The sequence below is a fragment of the Enhydra lutris genome, unplaced genomic scaffold (genome assembly GCF_002288905.1).
Source record: "Enhydra lutris kenyoni isolate GAN:26980312 unplaced genomic scaffold, ASM228890v2 scaffoldscaffold29, whole genome shotgun sequence".
NCBI lineage: Eukaryota > Metazoa > Chordata > Mammalia > Carnivora > Mustelidae > Enhydra > Enhydra lutris.
Window position 1 is genome coordinate 4198696 of NW_019154113.1, and position 24488 is coordinate 4223183.

General features: G+C 48.9%; 1 protein-coding gene across 3 annotated transcripts in view; it reads left to right on the forward strand.

Annotated features, from left to right (window-relative positions):
* LOC111152599 (proprotein convertase subtilisin/kexin type 6) overlaps positions 1–24488 on the forward strand; it is a 181789-nt gene that overhangs the window by 105586 nt on the left and 51715 nt on the right. For 2 of the 3 annotated variants that reach the window (XM_022511117.1, XM_022511116.1), the window contains exons 10-13: positions 4443–4546; positions 6257–6374; positions 16767–16955; positions 20728–20864. In XM_022511117.1, the coding sequence (XP_022366825.1) occupies positions 4443–4546; positions 6257–6374; positions 16767–16955; positions 20728–20864 (548 nt within the window). The remainder of the gene's footprint in view (positions 1–4442; positions 4547–6256; positions 6375–16766; positions 16956–20727; positions 20865–24488) is intronic. The other variant, XM_022511118.1, reaches the window with a different exon arrangement.

Here is a 24488-nt window from a genome sequence, read left to right on the forward strand (position 1 = left end):
TTAACCATTTTTTGGAAAAGATTGTATTTATCTATGTGAAAGAGAGAGAGAGTGCACAGGAGCAGGGGCGGGAGGAGGAGGAGGGGGGAGAGTGGCAGAGGGAAAGGGGGAGGCAGACTTCCTGCTGAGCTGGGAGCCCAACCTGGGGCTCCATCCCAGGACCCTGAGATCATAACCTGAGCCGAGGCAAGTGCTTCACCGACTGAGCCACCCAGGCGCCCCCCCCCATTTTAATTATTTTCTAAACGTTCATTTCCTCAAGCACATTCACTTTGCGTAGCCATCCCCACCGCCCATCTATGGAACATTTCCATCATCCCAAACTGAAATCCTATACCCAGTAAACAGCAGCTCCCGGAGCAGTCAGCTATGTTTGCCATGACAAAATACTACAGACTGGCTGGTTTGAACAACAGGAATGAATGATCTGACAGTTTTGGAGGCCAGAAGTCTAAGATCAAGGTGTCAGTGAGATTGGCGTCCTCTGAGGCCTCTCGCCTTGGCTTGTAGATGGCCACCTTCCTCCTGTGTCCTCACACGGTCTTCCCTCCATCCATGTCTGTGTCTAGATTCTTTTGTAAGGACGCTGGTCCTAGTGGGTGAGGCGCCCCCTAATGATCCCATTCGACCTTGATTACCTCCTCACAGACCCTGTCTCATTCTGAAGGACTAGGGGCGAGGGCTTCAATCTATGAATTCGGGAGGACGCAATTCAGCTCATAAAACTCCCCGCAACCCTTCCTCCAGGTCCTGGCAGTCACCAGTCCACCTCTTGCCTCTTGGCCTGCTCTAAGCGCCTCATGTAGGTGGAACCCCACAGGGTTTGCTTTTTTGTGACCGGCTCACATAACACTGTGTCCTCAAGGTTTGTCCATCCTGTAGCAAGGGTCAGGATTTCCTTCCTTTTTAAGGCTACCCTTAATGGATGTGAAGAGACTCCTTCCCTTCTTTTTCCTTCGTAAAGCTCACTGTCTCCTGCCCTACGTAAGACCAGAACCCCAAGCCTACCTCCCATGCTGCGTCATACGCCAAAATCCCACTTCCGGCCGATCTGGGTGCCCTTTATAGAGAGAAACTGACAGGACAGTGGTGATGTTTTATCTGTCGCAAGCCAAATAAAGACTCTGGAGTTGTTAGTGTCAGGACGGGTCAGAAAGAAAAGAGAGTTTACTACACAGGCAACCAAGATGCCTGGGTGGCTCCGTGCGTTAACCCTCTGCCTTCAGCTTTGGTCATGAAACCAGGGTCCTGGGATCGAGTCTCGCATCGGGCTGCTTACTCAGCGGGGAGCCTGCTTCTCTGTCTCTGCCTGTTTGTGCTCTCTCTCTCTCTCTCTCACAAATAAATAAATGAAATCTTTTAAAATAAATAAATAAATAAGAAATACCACACAGGCAACTGTGGTGTCAAAAACAAATTTAGAGTAGACGTCAAAACCGGCTCAGAACAACTCTGCCACTTGAAGTAGTCAGTTGTCGCCGATGAGGTTTTAAATGATTCAAAAAATCATATTTGGGTTGCTTAGATCCTTGCAGTTACGGATATTTGCATGTTGGTTTGTCCAAGGCAAAAGAACTTACAACTCAAATGCTATCAGTTTCACAAAGGAATAGCTCAATAGTTTTGATTTTCAGGTCAAAATATTGGCTTCTGTGTCCCGAGGCTCTTTAAAAAAAAAAAAAATCTGAGGGGCACCTGTGTGGCTCAGTGGGTTAAGCCTCTGCCTTCGGCTCAGGTCATGATCTCAGGGTCCTGGGATCGAGCCCCTCATCGGGCTCTCTGCTCAGCGGGGAGCATGCTTCCTCCTCTCTCTCTAACTGCCTCTCTGCCTACTTGTGATCTCTCTCTGTCAAATAAATAAATAAAATCTTTTTTAAAAATTAGAACATTTTTAAAAATCTGAATAATTACTGACTTGTGCAGAAAGTGGTATTCACATACTTAGCGATTCGTTGTTTAATATTTCCTTCCATTCCTTACTGGAAGTTTGTAAGGCGTTTTGGTCATCCGAACTAAATAGAAAACAAGCTTCATTTCATGCCAGCTTGTCCCATTAAACTTGGCCTGTGGACACATGAAAACTCTGGAAGTTGTCTTCATCTCCCTTCTAGCTCCTCCTCAGGAATTTACAGATGGCTAGTCTGAAACAGTGTCGGCTCAGAGCATTTAAACCTGCAGGACTGGTCAAGAAAGGGACAGGTTCTAACAAGGGATCCTTCGTGCCCGAGGTGAGGAGATTGGAGACTGGGATAGTGCAGGTGTCCGGGGAGCAAGCCTGCTATTCCCATGCCCAGCGTTGCCTTCAGACTCTGTGCACTTGGACTGAAGTGATCAGGCAAAACTAGATCGTCCTGGGTGGACGAGGTCTCGGGGGTCAGGGAGAGCCTATGGACAGCACATAACAAAAATAAAGACCCTCATGGGTAAGAATTGTGCAGAGGTTGTCCTGGTTTGTGGCCATCTTGGGACTTCCCCATCAGTCTCATCTTCGTTGAAAAAACATTTCCAACGCCGTTTCTTAGCTGTGTTTCTCGTACAACTACATTTCTGATTTTATTACCAGAGTGCAAAATAGAATGGATGTCCTCCTAATGAGATGGTTTCTAACATTCTCCTTTTCTGTACCCATTCTGCCCCATGCTTCCTGGCATCTTCTGCTGGAGCCATCCTCAATAGGCGCCACAGTAATTTGCGGGGTCATACAGGAAACAAGGTGTGCAGCTCCATCCACTCAGGTTGAGCTCTAAAGCCTGTGTCTGTACGGGAGAGGGTGGGGCCTTGGGTCATGTGAGGCCTCAGAATCCCCCCTGAACAATGAGATTGGCCATGGGCCCTCAGGAGGGGCAGTATGGCAGGGGAGGAAAGCCAAGCAAAGTCCTGGAAACGACTGATGGACACAATGCGGGGGCGGGGGTTGTCCAGGAAGCCAGTGAGGTCACTGGCACAGCAGCAAGAATATGCTGGAGAAATCAGAGAAGACTGAGGCTAGCACCTGGAGAGCGAGCCCCAAGGGAGGAATGCACGCATGCCCCAAGACTCAAACCACAGTGAGGTCCCAGTGGACAACAGGCAAAGAGGTAGGGCCAGGGCATGGTGCAGCCGCCGTGGGATTCAGGGTGGGAGTTCCTCAACAGCTTAAACAAAGGATTACCATATGATCCTATAATTCTACTCGTGGGGAGAACCCAAGAGAGCTGAAAGCAAGGACTTGAAGAGCTCCTCGGACATGCGTGTTCACAGCAGCGTTACGGTAGCCTAAAGGAGGAGATACCTCAAGTACCCATCAGTAAATGAATGCATACACACAGTGTGGGCCAGACAAGCTTCAGCCTTAAAAAGGAAGGGAATTCCGACACCTGCTACATACGTGAGTGGACCCGGAGGACATCGTGCCAAGAGAAACAAGCCAGTCCCAACAGGACGCATACCCTGTGGTCCCATTTATATGAGGTTCCCTGAGTTGTCACCTTCATAGAAACAGAAAACAGAAGGGTGGCGACCAAGGGGCTGGAGGCAGGAGGAAACGGGAAAGTAGAGTCTAATCGGGACAGGGTTCCGCTTGGGGAAGAAGAGAAAGTTCTGGAGACAGGTGGTTTGTGATGGATGTTGAACCCTGTGCAGGTACTAGGGGCTCTGCCTGGTGCACAGAAAAATGGGGAAGCTGGTAAATTTTCTGTTACGTATATTTTTAAACACAAACAAAGACTGGGTGCCTGGAAAGACAGTTGTAACCACTGTGGGTGTGGTGCAGGCTACACCGAGGGTACTTCCAGCCTCTGCCTGTGACCCGGTCTTGACGCTGTGGACAGAGGGGGTTATGTTAGAGTATCATTAGAAGATGGAACCTGGTTTGGGGGGGGGGGCGGGCCAATGTATCTTAGACTCAAAAAACTCTGATCTGTGCATTTTTATTAGTGCACTTTCTTTCAATGAAACATTTCCACTCTGCACCAAAACCAATGTATATAAATCTAGAGTTATGACAATCTTGAACTACAATGGAGGGCAGGTGGGGCCACACCGGGAGCGGGGGAGGGGGGCTTCTGGGCAGATGAAGGCTGGAGAGTGCTTTCCCACACCAGAGCATTTGCTCGTCCCGATGGCAGAATAGCCCCTGGGACTTGGAAACCCCAGGATGTCCCACTGTCCCTGCCACAGTTTCTTCAGTAACCCTTGGACACACAGGCACATCTTGGCCGCGGGGCTGGGTTTTGAATGCCATGGATTTTAGGTCGCCCGCTGCACCGTTTTTAGCTTAGGGTTTAATCCCTGGAAACCATTCTTTACAAAGAGGTTATGAAATAAACCCTCGCTGAGGAATGGAGCATGTGGGGCTCCCTCAAGTCCCGACTTGGGGCTGACTCCTGACACACCACCACCCGTGGGCCTGGGCAGCCGTCATTTTGACCCGTACGGGTTGGTCTGTTGTTGTGTCGTTGCAGTAATCAGTTAACCTGGAGGGACGTCCAGCACCTGCTGGTGAAGACATCCAGGCCAGCACATCTGAAAGCCAGTGATTGGAAAGTCAACGGTGCCGGTCATAAAGGTGCGGTGGCCACTCCCAGTGGGCTGGGCAGGGACTGATCAGCCTGTCCTGGAGGGCCCCTGTGTGACCAGCTGGAATCCCTATTAAAGGGGGGCCTGGGGCTTCTCAAAAAGAATCCCCAAATCCTCAAAGAATAACAAGAGTCAGAAATAGTAGCTTGAGATTTCAGAAAAGTAACCTCACACTGACATTAAGAAAAAAGCCTAAGAGCCGTAGAATTCAGGCTTTCCCAAACATCATGACTTTTGCCATCCAGAGACCACCTGTACCAAGTATTGATGTAATAGTTCTCTTTACCTTGACTTGCATTTTTTTTACATAAATATATTTTAAAGGGAAACTGCATTATATCCAGTTGGTCACAGGTTTGATTATATTTTAATTTTTTTTAATATACATCCAAATAAATCCGTGACTATTAATATAGTTTGGGTGCCACCTAAAGGCATCTTACATTCTTAGTCCTGAGTAGCTCTAGGATTTGGAGATGGGCCCTCAGTTACCTTATTTGTACAATGAGAATACTGAGATAGTTATGTAAGTTACTTTCTAACCATAAAATTTCTGTCTGTGTTATAGAAGTAACTCACAGGACAGCAAGGCTTCTTTCCCCAACCCAGACTGGTACAGACTGAGGTTCCATGAAATCAACCCACGGTCAGGGCTTGTAACCCAGATATTTGGAGCCTCTCGAGCAGATAATTATAGGACTGTGCCACTGGTTTTGTCTGTCTGGCTTCTTACCAGAGATACTTGAGGAAGATTTACATTCGGCCTGGGTATGTTAGGGAGGACTTCTTTTTCTTTTCTGAAGCTCAGGCCCAACTATTTCAACACTGTGCCTGATACTACTGTCTGTAAAATACAGGACAGTGTTGTCACCATGAGTTCCAAGGGACATTCCTTTTAATAAGAAAGCTTGATCAGACCTAATGCATTTTTGTCTTGTAAGAATGGTGGTGGTAGTGGTGTGCTGTAACAAGACCTGACCTACATTTCAATGTTGGCCTAATTAAATAGGAAAATAGATTGTATCTCATTCTTGACCCTGCCTCTTAAATTAAACCTTGAAACTCTCCTACCATGGCCAATAAACACTGGATCGGGCCAACTCATCAGCACTCACGGTCTGAGTTCTGAGCAATGCCACTTTCCCAGAATGCCCTGGGAATTGAGCAAGCCAAGAAAATAGTTAAAAAAAAAAAAAAAAAAAAAAACAGAAAAACAAAAAACAACCCAGCCTTGCTTTCTGGTTTATTACACATCGTGGCCACATGAGCCAAAGGGTTTCAGGTTTTTGTTTCTCTGGTCTGGTTTATGATTCAAGGAGCTCAGATGCTGACAAGTCCCTACAGTCAGGGGAAACCCATCCCTGCCTTGCAAATAGAAAATGCTAGGCTCTCTCTTGACCCTTCTTTCCCAACTCTGCACCAAAATGGGCCACGTTTCCATGGCCTGCACTGCTGACCTGAAGGAGTCCAGGTCAGGGGGAGACTAAAGCAGCTGGGATCTTGGAGCAGTCCTCAGAAGGGCTGCAGGGAGATGGCCCACGTTTCTGCCCCCCATGAGTGGTGCTGGTGGTCTGTCCCAGGACCGTGGCAGTCATGGATCTGGGGCCCTGCGTGGGAGCCAAGCAGAGTGTGAGAGCCAGGTCTTGCTCCATTCCCGGGGTGGGGGTGGCAGGGGGTTCTGAAGCCTCTGTCTTTTCAGTCAGCCATCTCTATGGATTCGGCCTGGTGGACGCAGAAGCCCTCGTCACGGAGGCGAAGAAGTGGACCGCAGTGCCCGCCCAGCACATGTGTGTCGCCACCACAGACAAGAGACCCAGGTGAGGCTCAGCTCAGGCACCACATGGCTTTTCAGGAATGTCAGCGTGAACCCGACTGTGCGGTGAGGTACTGTGGGGGGAGGTGTTCACACTCGCGTTCCTGTGCACATCAGCGGGCACACGTGGGGGGGGCGCGTTGTGTGTGCATAGTAGTATGTGTATAGACGTGTCTGTGTTTTCTCTTACGGATTCTGGGGCTGGAAGAGAATCATTCCTCAAACTGTGACTCTTTCAAGGCCTTTTGCTGTAAGTTTTAGAAATCGCCCCATAGGAGGGATTTGGACACCCCATGGTCCCTCATACTCGAAGTTCTTATCCAGAATATTTAGCATAGCTGACCAGACCGGCGATCAGGCCTGCCCACTGGGGTGACATGGGCAGCAGTGATTTGTGTCCTCTCTGTCTGGTGGGAGCCCTGGCTCCAGCCCAGCCCCACCTGTCCCAGGAGCCCGCAGTGAGACTCCCATCAGCCGTGAACAGGACAGGCAGCATCTGCCCCTCCCCCAGGCTGAAGGGAGTTTATGAGCCAAAGTGCACAGCACTTTTCCTCTGTGTCTCTTGAACCTGGACTTTAATAACCTTCTAGAGGTTTAAGCAATGGGATTTTTGTAACAAGCCTTGAGCAGTGTGCTATAGGACCTCCGCTTCTCCTTTTTCCATGGTTGGGACACTCCCAGCATCGCCCTTGGTAGTGAGTTGTTCTAAATCAGATACATTTGTCCATTGAAATTTTTCTTAAAAAACAAACAAACAAAAACGCTGCAAAGTAAATCAGATAGCAAGAACCCTACTCCGTTAGGAGAGGAAATCAGATCATTCTTCCGAGGTCTGCCATGGCTGCTGTACTTTTTAAGAAAGAGAATGGTGTTTCTTTAGGCCTCAGTATCTGATAAAGAAAGGAATGCTTTTTTTTTTTTTTCCCCTAGCTGTAACTATTTATTACCTTTGGAAAATATGCATTTGGAAAAAGAAATGTGGGTGTGATTAAGAGTGACCCTTGCTTTATCAGCAAATGCTGCTCCCTCCCTCTAACACTGCTTCTTCTTTGAAAGCACCCACCTCTTATAATATGTTCTTTTTGCCATAAAATATTGAGAAAAATGTTTCTGGCTGATGCCTGGCCCATGGTAGGAATTCAGGAAGTGTTTGTTGTGTGAGTTCCCCAAGGTATTTTTGAAAAACTCCATTTGCATCTGCTGCTAATCGTGAAGGCTGACGGCTGGGTGAGCCCTGCCAGGCCTGACGGGCCGGGCTGTAGACGGGCACCAGATCTCAGTCTTCACAGTTTCAAGCATCATCTTCTCCGAGCCTTAGCCTGTCAATTCAGAAGAAAGAGGGAAGTTCTCTGAGATCAAGAAGGCTTTTGCTTTCTTTTGTTTTGCTTGTCGGAAAATGCCCGGCACGTGGAGAATCAGACTCTGGGTAAGATGATGTTGGGCTCCTGGGAGCCGGGTCCTGCCCCCTAAGGCCACCACGTCCAGGCCCACCTCCCTCCCACTGGTCTCCGCATCAGGACGGCTCCTGAATGAAGCATTCTTCTCCTGCCAGAAATAGTTTTAAGATGGTAGCGTGGTGCCTAGGTGGCGAAGGGTTGTTTTTATTTTTATTTTATTTTGTTTTTTAAGTGAAAGCACACAGAGTCTAGACAGCTGAGGCAACTGGCCGTAACATACAGTATGACATTGTTCCTGTCCTTTGAGGGAAGAAAGGACTCTGCAAATTCCAACAGAAGGGAAGAATCAGACTTCTGTTTCAGAAGAAAAATTATCTTTACGTTTAGCAGTTTGAGGCTCTTTCTAGAATATTCAGCCAACCCGCTATCCCGAGCACTTGCTTCACTGCACACTCTTGTTCCTAAGGGCATAAGGGCCTCAGGATAGAGAAGGAGAGGGAGATGGGGACATTGAGAGAGAGAGAGGGCCAGCCTCTTTATCTGGCCATCCTGGGTGTGTCTGTGTGTAATGTAAGTGGTATGTTTACCTCTTTCCTCTTGGGGAGAAGGGAAGGGCCACCCCCGTGTGATGAAGATCAGGGAATGGTGTTCACAGAGCATCAAGGACGGCCATCCTCGAGGAGGTTGTGGCCACGTCTACCATTTCTACAGTAATGTCCCACAGAGTCAGAGGACCCGGGTGTTGGTGGTCACATCCCAGGGCAGAAACGAAGAGCAGTGGCCTCTCCGTCCTCTCCTGGCCTTCCGCCCCGATCTGGCCTTCCACTCCTGAGATAGGTCACGGCTCAGGAATCCATGGGCCAGCCTCTCCACAGAGCCCACCTGCTGCCCCAGCCTGTGCTTGGACACGAGCATGGCTCGCACTGGGCCCTGAGTGACCATCCAGGCCCCTGTTGGTGTTCCTCCTCCTGTCTGCCCTGTCTGATGCCACCTCCACCCCGAGTCACACTCAGCCCAAAAGGGGCAAAAAGGCCAACAGCACAAGAAAGACCACAGTGGAGGGAAGCTGAGCTGCCCCTGCAGACACAGGCAGGAGAAGAGCCCCCTCAGGAAGCAACTGTGACTGATCTCTTTAATTTAAAGAAAAGCCATCTAGAGACCCCGAGGACTAGTCTGGACACTGTACCTCTGAGGACTGTGGGGTTTGCGGGTCAGCCTGTCTCTGTCTAGATCCTCCTCCTGAGAGAGAACTAGAAGTCCCTCAGAGCATGGAGAAGGTCAGGGAGCCTGCCTGGAGAGGCGGGGAGAGAGTGGACCGCAGGGGTGGGGGTGGTGAGGACTGAGAGGGCCCAGGCCCCTTGCTCCAAGGTGCAGTCAGATCTCACTGAGTCATCTCTTCCCAGCCTGTCACCCCCTGACCCCAAAACAGAGGCCATGGAGTCTGGCTCAGCTCTCCCATACCCACAGCTCTCCCTTTCCTGTGGTAGAAGCTGTCCGTGAATGCTAAATCTTAACGCAACAGCACGGAGGAAATCAGGGAGACTTGGCAAGCGCTCTTGCACCAGAGAATACCTTGTAACATTCCAGCGCGTGTAGGAGAGCTCCTTGTCTCATCTTGGGCACAAATGGATTTCAGTCTACTTAGAACTTTTCTGTTGCCTGCGCAAAATTATTTATGTCTGTGTGTCAGAGTAGAATAAAATGGATACTTTTAGAACCTTTCTAAAAGTGAGAAAGAAAAATGAAGGTCAATATCGTTCCTATGAATGAGAAAAAGGAAAAAAAAGGTCGGGGGGGGCAGCTATTAAATATCTCCTTTGACCCTTAGGATGTTTCTAGCCAGCAGTTCCCTTGTGTTTAAAAAAAAAAAAAAAAAAAAAAAAAAATCCAGGCTCCCATGAAACATTTCCTGACATCCCTGACTCTCTACTCCGTGCTGGAAAGACAGCAACAACGGCAAGTCTCTCTGAGCAATAAGACCTTGTCCTGTGCTCCTTAGTTTTCCTAGATTCGGGGAGGTCACTGTCCACACAGTTTACAGTTTCGTGTGGTTGGTCTTTCCTTGAAAGAACTCACACAACCCAAAAATACACTTGAGTCCTGAAGGCTTTGAATATTAAGAATCATCTGTAGGCCAGACCATATATTTATAGATGTTCCAGAATTAACTGTGGATTAACCGCATTAATTTCATTGAACCAGACCCCATGCAGGGTTCACTTTCCACTTGTAAATGGATAAGGATTATCAGGTGCTTACTATGGGCCAGACATTGTTCTCAGCACTTTCCGTGTACTCATGCATTCAGAACGCCCATCAGGGCTGTGGAGTTCGGGCACGATTTTCCCCCCAGTTTTCCGTTGAAGAAACTGAGGCACAAAGGAGGTTAGGAGCAGCCTGGGGCTGAGTGGCGGCAGGGCTGAGCTCCTGCCCCAGGCTGCCTGTCCCCAGAGCCTACCTTGCCTCCCCTGGGAAGGGACACATCACGGGAACTCAGGCAGGACCGAACCAAGTGGAGTGACCTGCCCATTGTCCAAGAGACGCCTTCCCTCTCTTCCCTCTGCATCCCCAGCAGGCTGGGCACACTGGCCCTGAGGACAGGAAATCACTGTGACTCTGGCTGCTTGGAGGTTCCTCCAGCCCTGACCAGCTGCCAGCACCCCAGAGGCCAGACCGAGGTGTGTGCAGCAGCTTAGTTAGCTAGGCAGGCGGGTAAAGCCACACAGCTCCTGTGTCCCCATGGGGAGTACCTGTGTGGCCGGGACCCACAACGGCCACACTGCACACAGCCTGGTTTAGGATCCTTTTAAAAAGCTAAAAGCCAGGGGGCGCCTGGGTGGCTCAGTGGGTTAAGCCTCTGCCTTCAGGTCATGATCTCAGGGTCCTGGGATCAAGCCCCACACTGGGCTCTCGGCTCAGCAGGGAGCCTGCTTCCCCCTCCCTCTCTGCCTGCCTCTCTGCCTACTTGTGATCTCTCTCTCTCTCTCTCTCTCTCTCTGTTAAATAAATAAATAAAATCTTAAAAAAAAAAAAAGCTAAATCCCCTCTCACCTTTGGGTTCTATCTGAACTGGGCAGGTTTCCCCCACACCCCTAGATACCTAGGAGGGAGGCCCTTACTTCTAGCTTCTTCCTCTGTCATTCTTATGCAGAGTGTGGCTGAACGTCCTAAGAAGACTGGAGCTCTGCTGTCCTGCCTTGCAGGGCAGGGGGTGACCATACCTGGGTCTTGATATTTGTCCTGCCTCCTGCCACCCCTGGAGACACTGGAAAATCTTAGTAACCTACCTGTTTTCCTACAGCCCTTGCCTTGCCCAGCTTATTTTTTGCCGCAAACCTTTTCCCCCCAAATTATAAATGCAACTTACTTCAAAAATTCCCTTTTGAATTTGACTAATCCAGCCAGTTCTCATTAGGGTCAGTAGTGATGTTCTGTGAAGTGACCACAGACGCTGAATTTGCAAAGACAGAACCATCGCTGCTAGGGGACATCCAGGGTGAGGTTCCTGCGAGCCTCTGGTCACAGCATTTTCATCCACTGATCCATACGTAACTTTGCTTTATGCATGTTTCCGTTTAAAAGCATTTTATTTCATATATGTTACTGATTAACATTGCCCGTAAGGCCAATAGCGCCATAACTCAGGACTGAACAAAGCATATCCAGCATATCCAGTTGCAGCTCAGCCTTCCAGCACTTAGGAAACCAGACGGCTCCTCGGCGGTCAGTGAAACTACCAACAACAAAAAAGAAAAATGTGAAAAACGTGCCATTAAAAATAGATCATTGGAAGGACACTTGTTCCCAGTATGAGAGCTAAAATCAGAAGGCAGAGTGTCCCCTTGTTTGGCCTCACCTGGGAGCGTGTCTATGGGGCAACTCAAATAGTTTGCCGTTCTGCACATTCCCACAAGCGACTGCAAAAAAGCACCACAGTATTGATCTAGGTGAACTTGCGAATACGGAATCGCGAATAATGAGAACTGACTGTGTATCGTCCTTTTTCACTCCCCGTCAGATCGCATCTTAGGGCTGGAAGGGATGTTTAGAGTCAGTTCATTTAGCCCCTTGTTTCGCACAAAGGAAAAATAAATGCTCGAAAATAAATTGAAACCCTGTGTGTTAAAACGCCTTACAACTTAATCACGGACAGCATGTCTAGATTGATGTACTGGGTTAGCCGCTTTTTCTTTTTAAATCTTATTTCCAGCCTATATGATGTGCTGTGGTTTCATGATCAAAAGGAATTTCATCTCAGGAAAACCCTAAATGTCAGCGAATATGAGTCAGAAGTATACAGTATCTATCTACCCTCAGACACTATGACCATTCTGGCGAGAACGTTCATCCTAGAACATAGATCTAAAAAGTGACCCTGAAGTTACTTACTTCACTAAAAAGTGACCCCATTCAGATGACTCTGTCATTCAACAGACCGAGCTGCTCTCGTACAGCTTAATTTGACCAGTCTGTCCCAGTTAACCGCTCTCCACGCTACTCACTACCCTTTAGGAGGTCTGCAAAAGGGTCTCCTGGTTGACCTCCTGGTTCTTTCCACTGTAATCCTCCTGAACTCTGCAGCAACCTTATCTCCCCAACACAGATACCAATTACAACAAGGGGAAAGGAGCCCCTTCCTTCCAATTCTGGTGGGTGTCCCACTCGGCGTGATCTCAGAATTGTCTAATGAGGACCTGGGCGGCTCTCATCCCTAGCCCTGCCGCCTGGGAAGGAGGCATTACCCTGGAAATGCTCTGTGCCAGAGCCCAGATCTGCCCTTGTAGCTGAGCTGGAGAGAAGTCTTCAAGCTGGGAGTGGCAATATAGGCTTGTTCTGGGTTCCCAGGCAGGCAGGGCAAAAAGACAAGTGCAATGATGGAGGGTAAGCTCCAGTAAGCGCCAGATCTCCCTCCCTCCTTGCTTTCCCTGGCCACTTGCTTTGTAAGTATCCCCCACTTCTGAAAGTTCACCTTATACCACTTGGCTTTTACAAAAAGCCTTAGGATCTTGAAGAAACTGGAAGAGGATTTCTGCTTTTACCCAAAAAAGGGACAGAAAGCAAAAATAGCATTTAGCATGGCTTTTGCAGCAAGTCCTGTGTGATAAAGGCAGCATGTACCCTGAGAAGTGAGAGCCCCCCTACCCCAACTCCATCCCCGGGAACTACACCCAGCATCTCAGCATCAAGCCGCCAGAGCTTTGAACAGTGTCTGTGAGCGTCTGTGCTTTATCTCGATTTATTTTGTGCCTCCATTAGCCAGATGTGTCCTAAGGTATCAGAAAAGCCAAAGAGAGGTGACTTTTGGGGTCTGGGAATGCTCCCACGTTTTTTTTTTCCCCCATGTAAATGAATAAATGAATGGTAATTGCTTCTTTGCTTTATGCCTTTGGTCTCAGCTGGAGGAACGATCTACTTTCAGAGAGCAGGGAAAACCCGTCCTTGAAAATGTTTATCTTTGGCTCTGGATTTCACTCTGATGCTCTGTGATTTGGCGAGGGCACTGACTGGAGTAGATTGGGATCTTGTTTCTACACATTTACAAGACACTAGATGCTGTTACACATTGGGGAGAGGCAGGAGGTGAAGGAGCTTTGGTCGGGAGTTACTAGAAGTCACTGTCAAGGCTGCCTGTCGTTGGGAACCCTCCACCCCCTCAGGAGAAGGGAGCTGTTTAAGAGACTTCAGGATGAAAGAGGAACATCTGGAGTATCAGTAATTAAGTCTGAAATGTGGTTCAACAAGAAGTGACAAGTCTGTCCTCAGAGACTGGTTCAAAGTAGGGCAGTCTCCATAGTTTAAATATCACTGGGTCTGGAGATAGGTCTTGTGGGATTTTTTAACCCCTTGGGTTCCTCTGCGGTCCTAGGAGGATGGCCTTGGGTACACAGACAACAATTACAGAATTTAATCACCGTGCGACATTTTTAGTTACAAAGATAATCCCTGTGCGTTGTTTAAACTAAAAAGTATACCGGCTTTGCGGTCAACTTGCATTTTCTGCGTTATCTTTTTTTTTTTTTCTTTTTAAGATTTTATTTATTTGACAGAGAGAGACACAGCGAGAGAGAGAGAGAATGAACACAAGCAGGGGCAGTGGGAGAGGGAGAAGCAGACTTCCCGCTGAGCAGGGAGCCCGATGTGGGGCTCCATCCCAGGACTCTGGGATCATGACCTGAGTGGAAGGCAGACGCTTAACGACTGAGCTGCTGAGGCGCCCAAAGATACAGTTATCTTTGAATAACTGTAGGATGGAGAGAAGCTTCCCTTTTCTTACCCACCCCCTACCCCATTGATGGTTTCACCTTCCGCCTAAGAGTTAATCCTTACAAAGTGATGACTTGATATTTGGCTTCCCTTCTTTCCTCTTTCTTCTTTCTTCTCCTTCTCCTTCCCCTCTCCTCCTTCTTCTTCTTTCTCCTCTTCCTCTCCTTCTCCTTCTTCTCCTCCTCCTTCTTTTTTTTTAATGTTTGATTTTTTTTTATTTTTTTTAATTTATTTTCAGCATAACAGTATTCATTGTTTTTGCACCACACCCAGTGCTCCATGCAATCCGTGCCCTCTCCAATACCCACCACCTGGTTCCCCCAACCTCCCGCCCCCCCACCCCTTCAAAACCCTCAGATTGTTTTTCAGCCTCCTTCTTTTTTTAGTTATGTTAGTCACCATACGGTACATCCTCAGTTTTGGGACTTTCCCCCTTCTCCTTGGGGTTTCTATCTGAAATACAGAAAACTTTCAGCTCGAATATCCTGAAACATTTTCAAGTCTCCCCCCATCCCTCACCTGTTTCTTTTTAAAGGAAATGTAAAAGCTCCTGATTTGGAATGTTAGGTTATTTGCTCCAGCGGGAGCAGAAATAAAATGTGGGGAAGGCTAACTGCACGTAAGGAGGGGAACAACTCACTGTCCTTGGGTGGCTATCTGGGCTCCCCTCCCTCCCCTAGAACTTGCACAAATGAGGGGGATCTGGTGGCCTGTAACTGAGATTTCCTAAGAATTAATTGTTATAATTAGACTTGTTCCCTGGAGGAAGGGACTCCTAGCCTCCCCCACCCACCCCACCCCACCCCCATTGGGGGTAATGGCTTAGTTTTGAAAATCTAACTGGGCTGGTCTTTAACACCCAAAGGGACCCGTGGCCCCTCACACCCACCAGCCGCACCCTGGGCAGCTGCAAGGCAGACTCTGTGTATTAAACCAACCAAGCTTTCTGACCTCAGGGGTGGCCTAGAAGTTAGAGTCCCTCAGGAAGAGTAAGAATAAGGAAAAAAAAAATGCAAGAATCTTTTAATAATGTCACAGAGTATTTAATACTCCTTGAGATGCTTTTTTTTTTTTTTTTCTTCTCAATGTCAGCAGGATGGCCAAGCCACGGGGAGAGGGCCAGGTGAGGGTGGAGTGGGGTTGCGGTTTCTCGTACCTGGTTCCCGTTCTCTGGAATCCTCTGCCTTATCCTTAGGATTAAGGATTCCTCAGTGGGATTTCAGGTCTATTTCTATTTCTATTTCTAGGTCCATTTCAGGTCTATTTCTCGGTAGGAGTGATTGTTCCTGCCCATTGACCAAAGATGTGAGAGGGGATGGGGCAGGTTTTTAGAACTTGGTGATAGTGTTTGTTTCTGCTTTCTCTTGATATTCCTCTTGGGCCCAGGAGAGGTTCTGCATCTGCCCGCTGACCTGTAAACACAGACAGGAAAATTTGGGAGAAGGTAGAGAAAGAAGTCAGCATCTCGAAATCAATTTATAATGCAGGCAAATCGTGTTTTCAAATATTTACAGAGTCTCTGAGGGAATTACATCACTGTTTATAGCTGTTTTGATTGTTTTTTATGACTCAGGCCCGGGAGAGCCAAGCGATGTAATTCCTGAGAGATGCCAAGCCCACGCTTCAAGCCTCCCCTCCTGAGCAGAAAGTCGGGGCAAAATGAGCAAAGCGCTCCCCGTGATAAACCAAGCGCTGGCTGAGCAGTGGGGAATTATTAATGTGCTGCTGGGAGGCGGGAGATCTTTCCCCAGTTTCCTAGTGGTGGGGGCGAGCCACGATGGCCCAGACTCGACGGGAGTGCCCAGCCTGGATGCCGGTGCAGGCTTAGTATCTACCTCCTCTGGGGAGTGTTAGAAGATTCTGGTGGAACTAACTTGGAAACGATTGGGACTCGATGCTTATTCTCAGATTTCATCCCATATGGTAAAAACTGCCTTGACTTATTAAGAGAATTGTTGTCCGTTCCCATCAGAGGACAGGAGAGGGAGGGGACAACACTATCCATGCATGACTGGGGAATGGGGTCCCCAGTACTCCCAGGTAGGAAGTGGACCAGCTCCTGTCCTTCTGCCATGACTCTGGGCCAGCCATTACAGCCTTGGCTGGTGCATTCAGCACAACAGCCCGGCTCTGACTCCGGGTACCTTGTTGATCTCCCCTTCCTCGGTATCTTGAACACAAGTATGGACCCACACCAGCATCCTTGAGGGACAGTGTGGCACAAAAGTGGAGGCAGTGAGCTTGAGCCTCATATCCCAGCTCTGCTTCTCAGTAGCTGTGTGTGACCTCTTTCTGGATGTAATGGATTAATCCTTGTAAATTCTCAGATGAGTGCCCCGTCTAGCGCCCGGTATGCCGTCTGCTCAGGGAATGTTTGCTGTTATCATTCGGCATTGTGACTTGTATTATCAAGGCTGGTCTTTGAAACAAAGCGGTAGGGTTTGAAAGCCTTGCTGACCCCCAGCAGTTGAGGCAATGAGCTGATCATAGGCTACTTAGAAGCCAGCTCCTGGGCACTGAGGAGGCTGATCACTGGGTGTGTTCACTGAGTTTGTATGTGAAGCCATTCTTTAAATCTCTAAGCAAGTTCCAGAAGAGCGAACGTCTCCAATGGGAGCATCCAGGAGGGGTTGGAGCTGTCCCTGGGGGTCTCTGGGGGGGCCTCAATGCACGGCCCTCCTGCTGAGACTTGGAGCCTCTGGTTTCGAGTCCTGAGCCCCTCCCTCATCTCCCAGGAGCATCCCCGTGGTGCAGACTCTGCGGACCACCACCCTGACCACTGCCTGTGCCGACCACTCAGACCAGCGCGTGAGCTACCTCGAGCACGTGGTGGCTCGCATCTCTATTTCCCACCCACGCCGGGGAGACCTCCAGATCCACCTCATTTCTCCCTCGGGAACCAAGTCTCAACTATTGGCCAAGAGGTAAGGCCAGGCTGGGGCAGGGGTGCTGGGGCTTATCAGGAGGGCCCATCCAGCCGGAGGTCACAGCACCACTGCGGGGCACCTGGGCGGGTTGGTACTGCCAGCAGCTTTCTCTTGGAGACGTTCACATGTACCCCCCGCCCCAACTAACCGGAAACCTGGCCTTTAGAACCGTCCTGGGGAGCTTTCGTTTCCAGCCTGGGGTGACGAAGGTGTGTGACTGCTTCGTTTAACGGAGAGATTTATGGAATTCTGTCTATGACTTAATTGCCTTTGGAAGTGTGCTGAAGGTCATTGTTCTTCTATTCATGTGGCATCTGAAGTGAGCACGTGTATCAGAGGAGGACTGCCTTCCTCCCAAAGCTCCCGCATGGCCGTCCAGTTGTACGTAGCGCTGTTGAACTCGTGTGGGCAGGAGGCTCTGCTCTGTGGGTGATGCGGCTTGCATGGGGGCCCTGGAGGCTACTCAGGGCAGGACTCTCATGCATGCGCCTGAGAGGGTCCCTGTTTAGCTGAAGGCCCCAGAAACAGGCTCCGAATTCTGGAGTTTCACATCATGGAAAGCCATGGAGCCGTTTCTTCCACAAGGTCAGAAACAAGGACAAGTGCTTTGATGCGTCTGTGTCGCCGGCAGGTGAATGGCTTGAAGGGATTTGGGGGAGCTTGGGGGACGGGGAGAGGGACTGGGGCTTCTTTGGGGCTCCCTTGGCTAAGAGGCAGAGGGAAGAGAAAGGTTTCAGGACAAGCCAGCATTTCTCTTGAAAAATAGCGGACAACCAGACTGTGTCCCCCCCCCCCATCCCCACCAGGAGACCCCCTATGACTGCCTGTCCCCACCCCTGGGCTGTGGCCCTACTCCCCGCTGCCCACACTGGGCCCACTTGCCTCACTTGGGTTACTTGCCTCGGGTAGCACCCAGAGTTAGGCTGTAGGGTTCAGAAAAGAGGGTCGCGTGAAGGGCTCCGTTCAGGACCAGGCAGGAGTTGCCCTTTCTCTTACCCCCATCCACCCCACCCCTACGTGGCTGAAGACCGAGAGATTGGCCTGCTGCAGGAACAGGCAGATGCCGGCCTTTGTCTGGAGGAGAGCGGGTGGCAGGCATTTGCGGTCGGTGCCCTGGAACCAGCCCTGGGACCAGATCCTGGCTTCATGGGTTTGCAGGGCTCGGCCATCCGACTGAGGCCCTCCCTACCAGGTCAGATGCCAGCCTCGTAGCACAAGAGCCACAGGGGGCATCTGATTCCCAAGGCTGGGACCACCCTCTGCCTTGGCCGGGAGGTGACAGGGCTGGGAGTGGTCTAAGGGTACCAGCTGGCCCGCCACGCTGTTAAGCTCTTTTACAGCCTGAGTTGCAGTTGTTGTTCCTGGAACTTTGAGAAATTCCATCTAAGAGTCTGGACTTCTAGCATTCCTTGCAAGATCGGAAGTCCTCTGTGGTGGGCGCTCGTTCCCCGTGCGGACCCCAGACTGGAGCTGGGCAGACGGGCAGACGGGCAGGTCGGCTTCAGGCACCCTAGGCCACGCACAGGCTCCCGCTTCTCTGGCTTCCCGTGAGGTCCCCTCCCTGGAGCCCCATTTGCAGCAGGCTGGACACACCAGGAGGCCTCCGAGGGGGTGAGCCCTGAATTCAAGACAGGAGCCAGGTACGAGCACCAGAGGGTGACCTGGGTGGACCCAGAGCCACCATGAGGCTTGGAGGTTGGGGTGACCGGTCGTAGGCCAGCAGGGCAGCTGTGACCTGCAAGGACTGACACCCAGATGGGCTTTGGAGCCAAGAGACTCCAAGGAGCTGCTGCTCCCGCTCCTTCACTTCCTGGCGGGGCGCCCCGGAGCCAGCCACTTCTCTCTTTACTCCTCACCTCCGGAAATGTTACTTCACTCCTGTCGCAGTTGGGATGGCTGCAGGAACTGGATATAATGCTGCAGGTGAAAACCCCTGGTTCCCATCCTGTCCCTCCTGCATCCGTCTACCTGAGCTGGAAGAACTTTCCGGCACCCCAGCATCTCCCCACTGGCTTTCCCTGCTCTCTGTTTTCCCCTTCCCTTCCAAGCTCCATCCTGCTCAGGTCCAGCGTGAGCCCCTGAGATGAAAGAGAATGGGTCCTGCCAAGTTCGTTGGGTTCACGACGACCCATTTGCTGTTCCTCTGCCATTGAGCCCTTGAAACCTGCCTTGCGGTCACTTGGCAATCCTTTCCGTCTTGGGAATGTGTTGTTTTTCCACGGCACAGATTTTGTGATTCTATCAAGAGTGCATGTGTGGGGATCTGTTACTTTCTCCTTTCTTTCACATCGTGCTCCATTGGGCAGCTTTTTCAGATGGCCAGATTTTTTTTTTTTTTTTTTTTTTGGACATGGAGTTAAGTGAACTTTCAATTAAGTCTTTCAGCCCTTAAAGGACCGTTTGTCTTTGTCCTGTCCCGAGTGCGTTCCGTTCGGCTTGGCATCATGTGTGAAAAATCAGCCTTGACCTTTGCAGTTCCTTACCAGAAAGGACAGGATGTGCCCCCTCCCCTTCCCTCTCCTCCATGCAGGGAATGTTCTCACGATAAGCATGTTTATGCATTCGCTGGATGTTCAGAGAACACCCAAATCAGGAATCCAATCTTACATCACACAAAACGTGCATTTGAACTTCTGACGGGCAAAAAGGAGCTCTCAGGTTAAGTTAAGACCCTGTCCCAAAAGAGAGATAACAGAGTTAGAAGGGGTAGGAAGAGGAAGGGAGAAGAACCTGAGACTGTTCAGGGGATATTAGAAGAAAGAGGGAGCCCATGAGTTGCTTCCTGTTTCCTGCTCAAGTCAAATGAGAGAAAAGTGGATCTGGGCTGAAATCACAGTCTGGAAAGACCATGGGCTTTGGAGGCTCCTCAGAACCTGGGAGGGGGAGACCGGTGGAGGGGAAGGAGCTCCTGCGCCTCCCCCCGCTGTGTGCAGGGGTGTCTCCTGCACACACTGGAAAGCAGCCAGTCCCATTAGGTCATCTCCCCCAATGCACCTGTTGAAACACCCTTCAGCCCTGGAGAGTTGCACATTTTCCCCTCTTCGTATCTTCTGGAGAAGAGCATGAGAGAGCTGGCCCCAGGACCGGTGTGAAGGTTCCATTCATTCCACAGACTGGCATCTTAGAAAGGCTTGCTTTGTGATGCTCCTGGGGCATATGGTCTAGCCTTGGTCTTTGTGTACCCAGGCCTTGGTAGATGGTCTCTGGAGGATCACTGCTGGCCTTGGGGTGGGGAGGTTGGAGGGTCTTCTTTGATAACCTCTGAAACACTTCTTGATGTTGGAAAGAACAAGGACAGGGGTCAGAATGCCCTTGAGTGAGTCCCAGCTCAGCTGGTTACTGGCTATTGGACCTGCCACTCATCACGACCCGTGGGATCCCTCTGTCTATAAATGGGGATGAATGGCAAGAGGGAGACCATCGCTGGTTGGTCCCTGTTGGGCCGTGAGTCCTGCCAGCCTGTCTGTCTCTTAGAATATTTGGGGAACCCAGTAGGATGATGGAGGTGAAGCTGCCGGCCAGGGTGGGGTCATCAGTCAAGGGTTTGAAAGCATCCCCAGCTTTTACCTCACCTTCTTCCCAGCTGAGAGCCAGGTGTCTTTTCCTTCCATTCTCAAAGCTGCTGCCCTTGAGATGCTGTTCAGCGGGATTGTACTCGTCACCTAAGGAGTAATTCCGAGCCAGGAGACAGCCCCCCTCGGGCCCGGCCCTCTATGCACCACTACTTTCCCGACCCTTTTGGGTTCTCACCCCGAGTCTCCAATTGCAGATTGCTGGATCATTCCAACGAAGGGTTCACCAACTGGGAATTCATGACCGTGCACTGCTGGGGAGAGAAGGCCGAGGGGGAATGGACCTTGGAAATCCAAGACATGCCGTCCCAGGTCCGCAACCCAGAGAAGCAAGGTCAGTGGCTCTCGGGAATTTCACACACCACTTTGTATCTCAGCCCTTTTGTTAACTCCAGACTTTTATTTAACTGTAGCATCTCTGGTAATTTCTTTTATGGAGGTATAATTCACCATGGAAATGGTTTTTAAAGCATGTAACTAAATGGTCTTCAGAACATGCACAGAGTTGGGCAATAGTTCCCACTTACCTAAATCCAGAACTTTATCATCACTCCAAAGGGGTGCCCTATATCCATGAATCAGATACTCCCCATTCTCCCAGCCCCCAGCAACCCCTAATCAACTTTCTGACTCTATGGATTTGCCTCTTCTGGACATTTCACGTAAACGGAATCACACAATATGTCACCTTTTGCCACTGGATCTTCCAGTTAACATAATGGTTTTAAGACTTCCAGTTAACATAATGGTTTTAAGTCTGTATGTATCCATACTCCATTCCCTTCCCCAGCTAAGTGCAATTTAAGTGTATGCATATGATTTTATATATAACACTTGGTTTATCATTTGATGAGTTGATGGACAGTTGGGTTGTTTCTACTTAACGGCTGTTGTGAATCACGCTGCCTTGAACATCCTCATGTAAGTTTTTATGTGGGCGTACATGTTCAGTTCTCTTGGTTGTGTACTTAGGAAGGGAATGGCTGGGTTGTATATCAGTGCTATGTCGGACTGGTTGAAGGACCGTCAAACTGTTCTCCATGGTGGCTGTAGCATTTGCCTTCCTACCAGCACGATATGCAGATCTTAGTTTCTCTCCATCGTCATCAACATTTGTTTTATTATTTTCATTTTCTTTTTTTTTTTAAGATTTTATTTTATTTATTTGACAGAGAGAAATCACAAGTAGACGGAGAGGCAGACAGAGAGAGAGAGAGAGGGAAGCAGGCTCCCGGCTGAGCAGAGAGCCCGATGCGGGACTCGATCCCAGGACCCTGAGATCATGACCTGAGCCGAAGGCAGCGGCTTAACCCACTGAGCTACCCAGGCGCCCTTATTTTCATTTTCTTCTCATTATAACCATCCTAGTGAGTGTGAAGTATATCTCATTGTGGTTTTGATTTGTACTAATTTCCCTAATGACTAATAATGCTAAGCATCTGTTTGTAGGATTATTGGACATTTTTACATCTTCTTTGGAGAAATGTCTATTCAGGTCTTTTGCCTGTTTTAAAAACTGGATTGTTTATCTTTTATTAGTGGGTTGTAAGAGTTCTTTCAATATTTTGGATACTAGATCCTGACCAGATTCCTGATTTGCAAATTTTCTCTCCCATTCTGTGGGTCATTCTTTCACTTTCTTGGTTGTGCCCTTTGATGCATCCCCAAGTTTTCAATTTTGATGAGATTCAGTTTATTTTTTCCTTTATAGCTTGTGCTTTTAGTCTCGTGTTTAAGAAACTTTCGCCTGATCTAAGGTCAAGATTGAAGTCTGTATTCTTCGAAGAGTGTTATAGTTTTAACTCTTACATTTAGGACTTTGATCCATTTTGAATTAATTTTCTAACAATTTCTTTTTTTTTTTTTTAAGATTCTTATTTATGTGAGAGGGAGAAAGAGAGAGAGAGAGAGAGACCATGAGAGGGGAGAAGGTCAGCGGGAGAAGCAGACTCCCTGCTGAGCAGAGAGCCCAATGCGGGACTCAATCCTGGGACTCCAGGATCATGATCTGAACCGAAGGCAGTCACTCAACCAACTGAGCCACCCAGGCGCACCCCTTGAATTAATTTTCCATGTAGTGCAAGCTGAAGGTGCAGATTCATTCTTTTGTGTATGGTTATCCAGATGTCTTAGCACCATTTAAAAAGCTGTTCCATCCTCCACTGGATGATTTTGGTATACTTATTGAAAATTGATTGGCCGTAGATGTATGGAGTTTATTTTTGGACTCTTGGGTCTCTTCCACTGGTCTGTTCACCTGTGCCTAGGGCAATACCACTCTGTTTTGATTACCATCGTTTTGGTAGCAAGTTTCAAAATGGGGAACTATGAGTTCTCCAGCTTTGCTTGTCTATTTTGACATTGTTTTGGCCAATCTGGGTCCCTGGCAATTCTATACACATCACAGGATCCTCTTGTCAATTTCGGGGGTGGGGGGGAGCAGAGAATTAGTTGATGTTGTGATAGAGATTTCACTGAATCTAGTTCAATTTGGGGAATATTGCCATGTGAACAATAATTGAGTTTTCCAATCCATGGATACAAATGTCTTTTCCTTTATTTTGATCTCTTTCATTTCTTTCAGCATTGTTTTGTGGTTTTCAGTCCACACGTCTAGTACTTCCTGGGTGACATTTGTTCCTAAGTATTTTGTTATTTCTGATGCTGTTGTAAACAGAAGGGTTTTCTTAATTTTGCTTTCGGATTTTTCCCCCGCTCTGGGAAGGTAGCCTTTCCATCATTCTCTTTTTGGTTCATAACCATACCTTGAAGCGATCTTTATTGAATTCCTACTTTGGGTCAGGCACTAATGGAGGTGATGGGGCTACACCAGGAGAGGAAATTAGTATAATCATTACGTCTTCTGCTATGGTCACTGACAGCAGTCTCTGACGTCTTCATATCTCTCTCTGTTGGATTCAGACTCATAGAGAAGGGCGGAGATATGCTCCCGGCACTTATCTGTGGAGACCTTTCCCTGAGCTTTGCTTTCATTTTTCTTTTGTCCCCAGGGGCCTGCTTCTTGATCACCCTAGAACCTTCCCCTGCCCTGCTCCTTTTCTGAATTTTTCATGAAGCACTGTTTTTTTTTTTTTTTTTTTTTTTGTTTTTTTTAACCAGGGAGAAGAAAAGAGCATTGACTTGCCTTATGTAGAAAATTGACTTTAGGGGCACCTGGGTGGCTCAGTGGGTTAAAGCCTCTGCCTTTGGCTCAGGTCCTGATCTCAGAGTCCTGGGATAGAGCTCCGCATCGGGCTCTCTGCTCTGCAGGGAGCCTGCTTCTTTCTCTCTCTCTCTCTCTCTCTCTCTCTCTCTCTCTCTGCCTGCCTCTCTGCCTACTGGTGATCTCTCTGTCAAATAAATAATAAATAAAATCTTTAAAACAACAACAAAAAAAGAAAATCAACTTTAAATGATCAAGTCATCTATAAGGTTTCCCTGCCCTCGCCCCCCCCAAAATCATTCTTTTGCCTTTAGGATAAAAAATGACCATCTTAAAAAGACATTATTGTAACAAAGTCTAAAAAGACATAAAGCAAAATTTTAAATCACTTGAAACATATTTTCAAATTAGAAGCTCCCATATTCCTTTTAAAAGCCCCAAAGTGCCCTGGCCTGCTGTTAAAAGTTAAGGACCCATGTCTCCTACGACCTGCGTCCTCAAGCATTCCCTGCCTCGGGCACCAGGCAGACGTCCAGCGTCCGTCAGCGCCGCCTCATGCCCGGGAGGTCAGCACGACAGAAGCTGGCAGCCGCACTGACACGGACCCAGGCATCTGTGGGGCTGTTTGTTCGTCGGCACAGTCTGTCTGTTTGAGGCCCGTGTCTGTAGTGGCAAAGAGCAGGCACACAGCTGTGATTCTGGTAGGTGTTTATTTACACGTCCAAGAACTTTGCAAGTCAGGGTCACACTCTGGGCCTCCGTGAACTTGGCTGGGAAACAGAGCAGAGCGAGGTG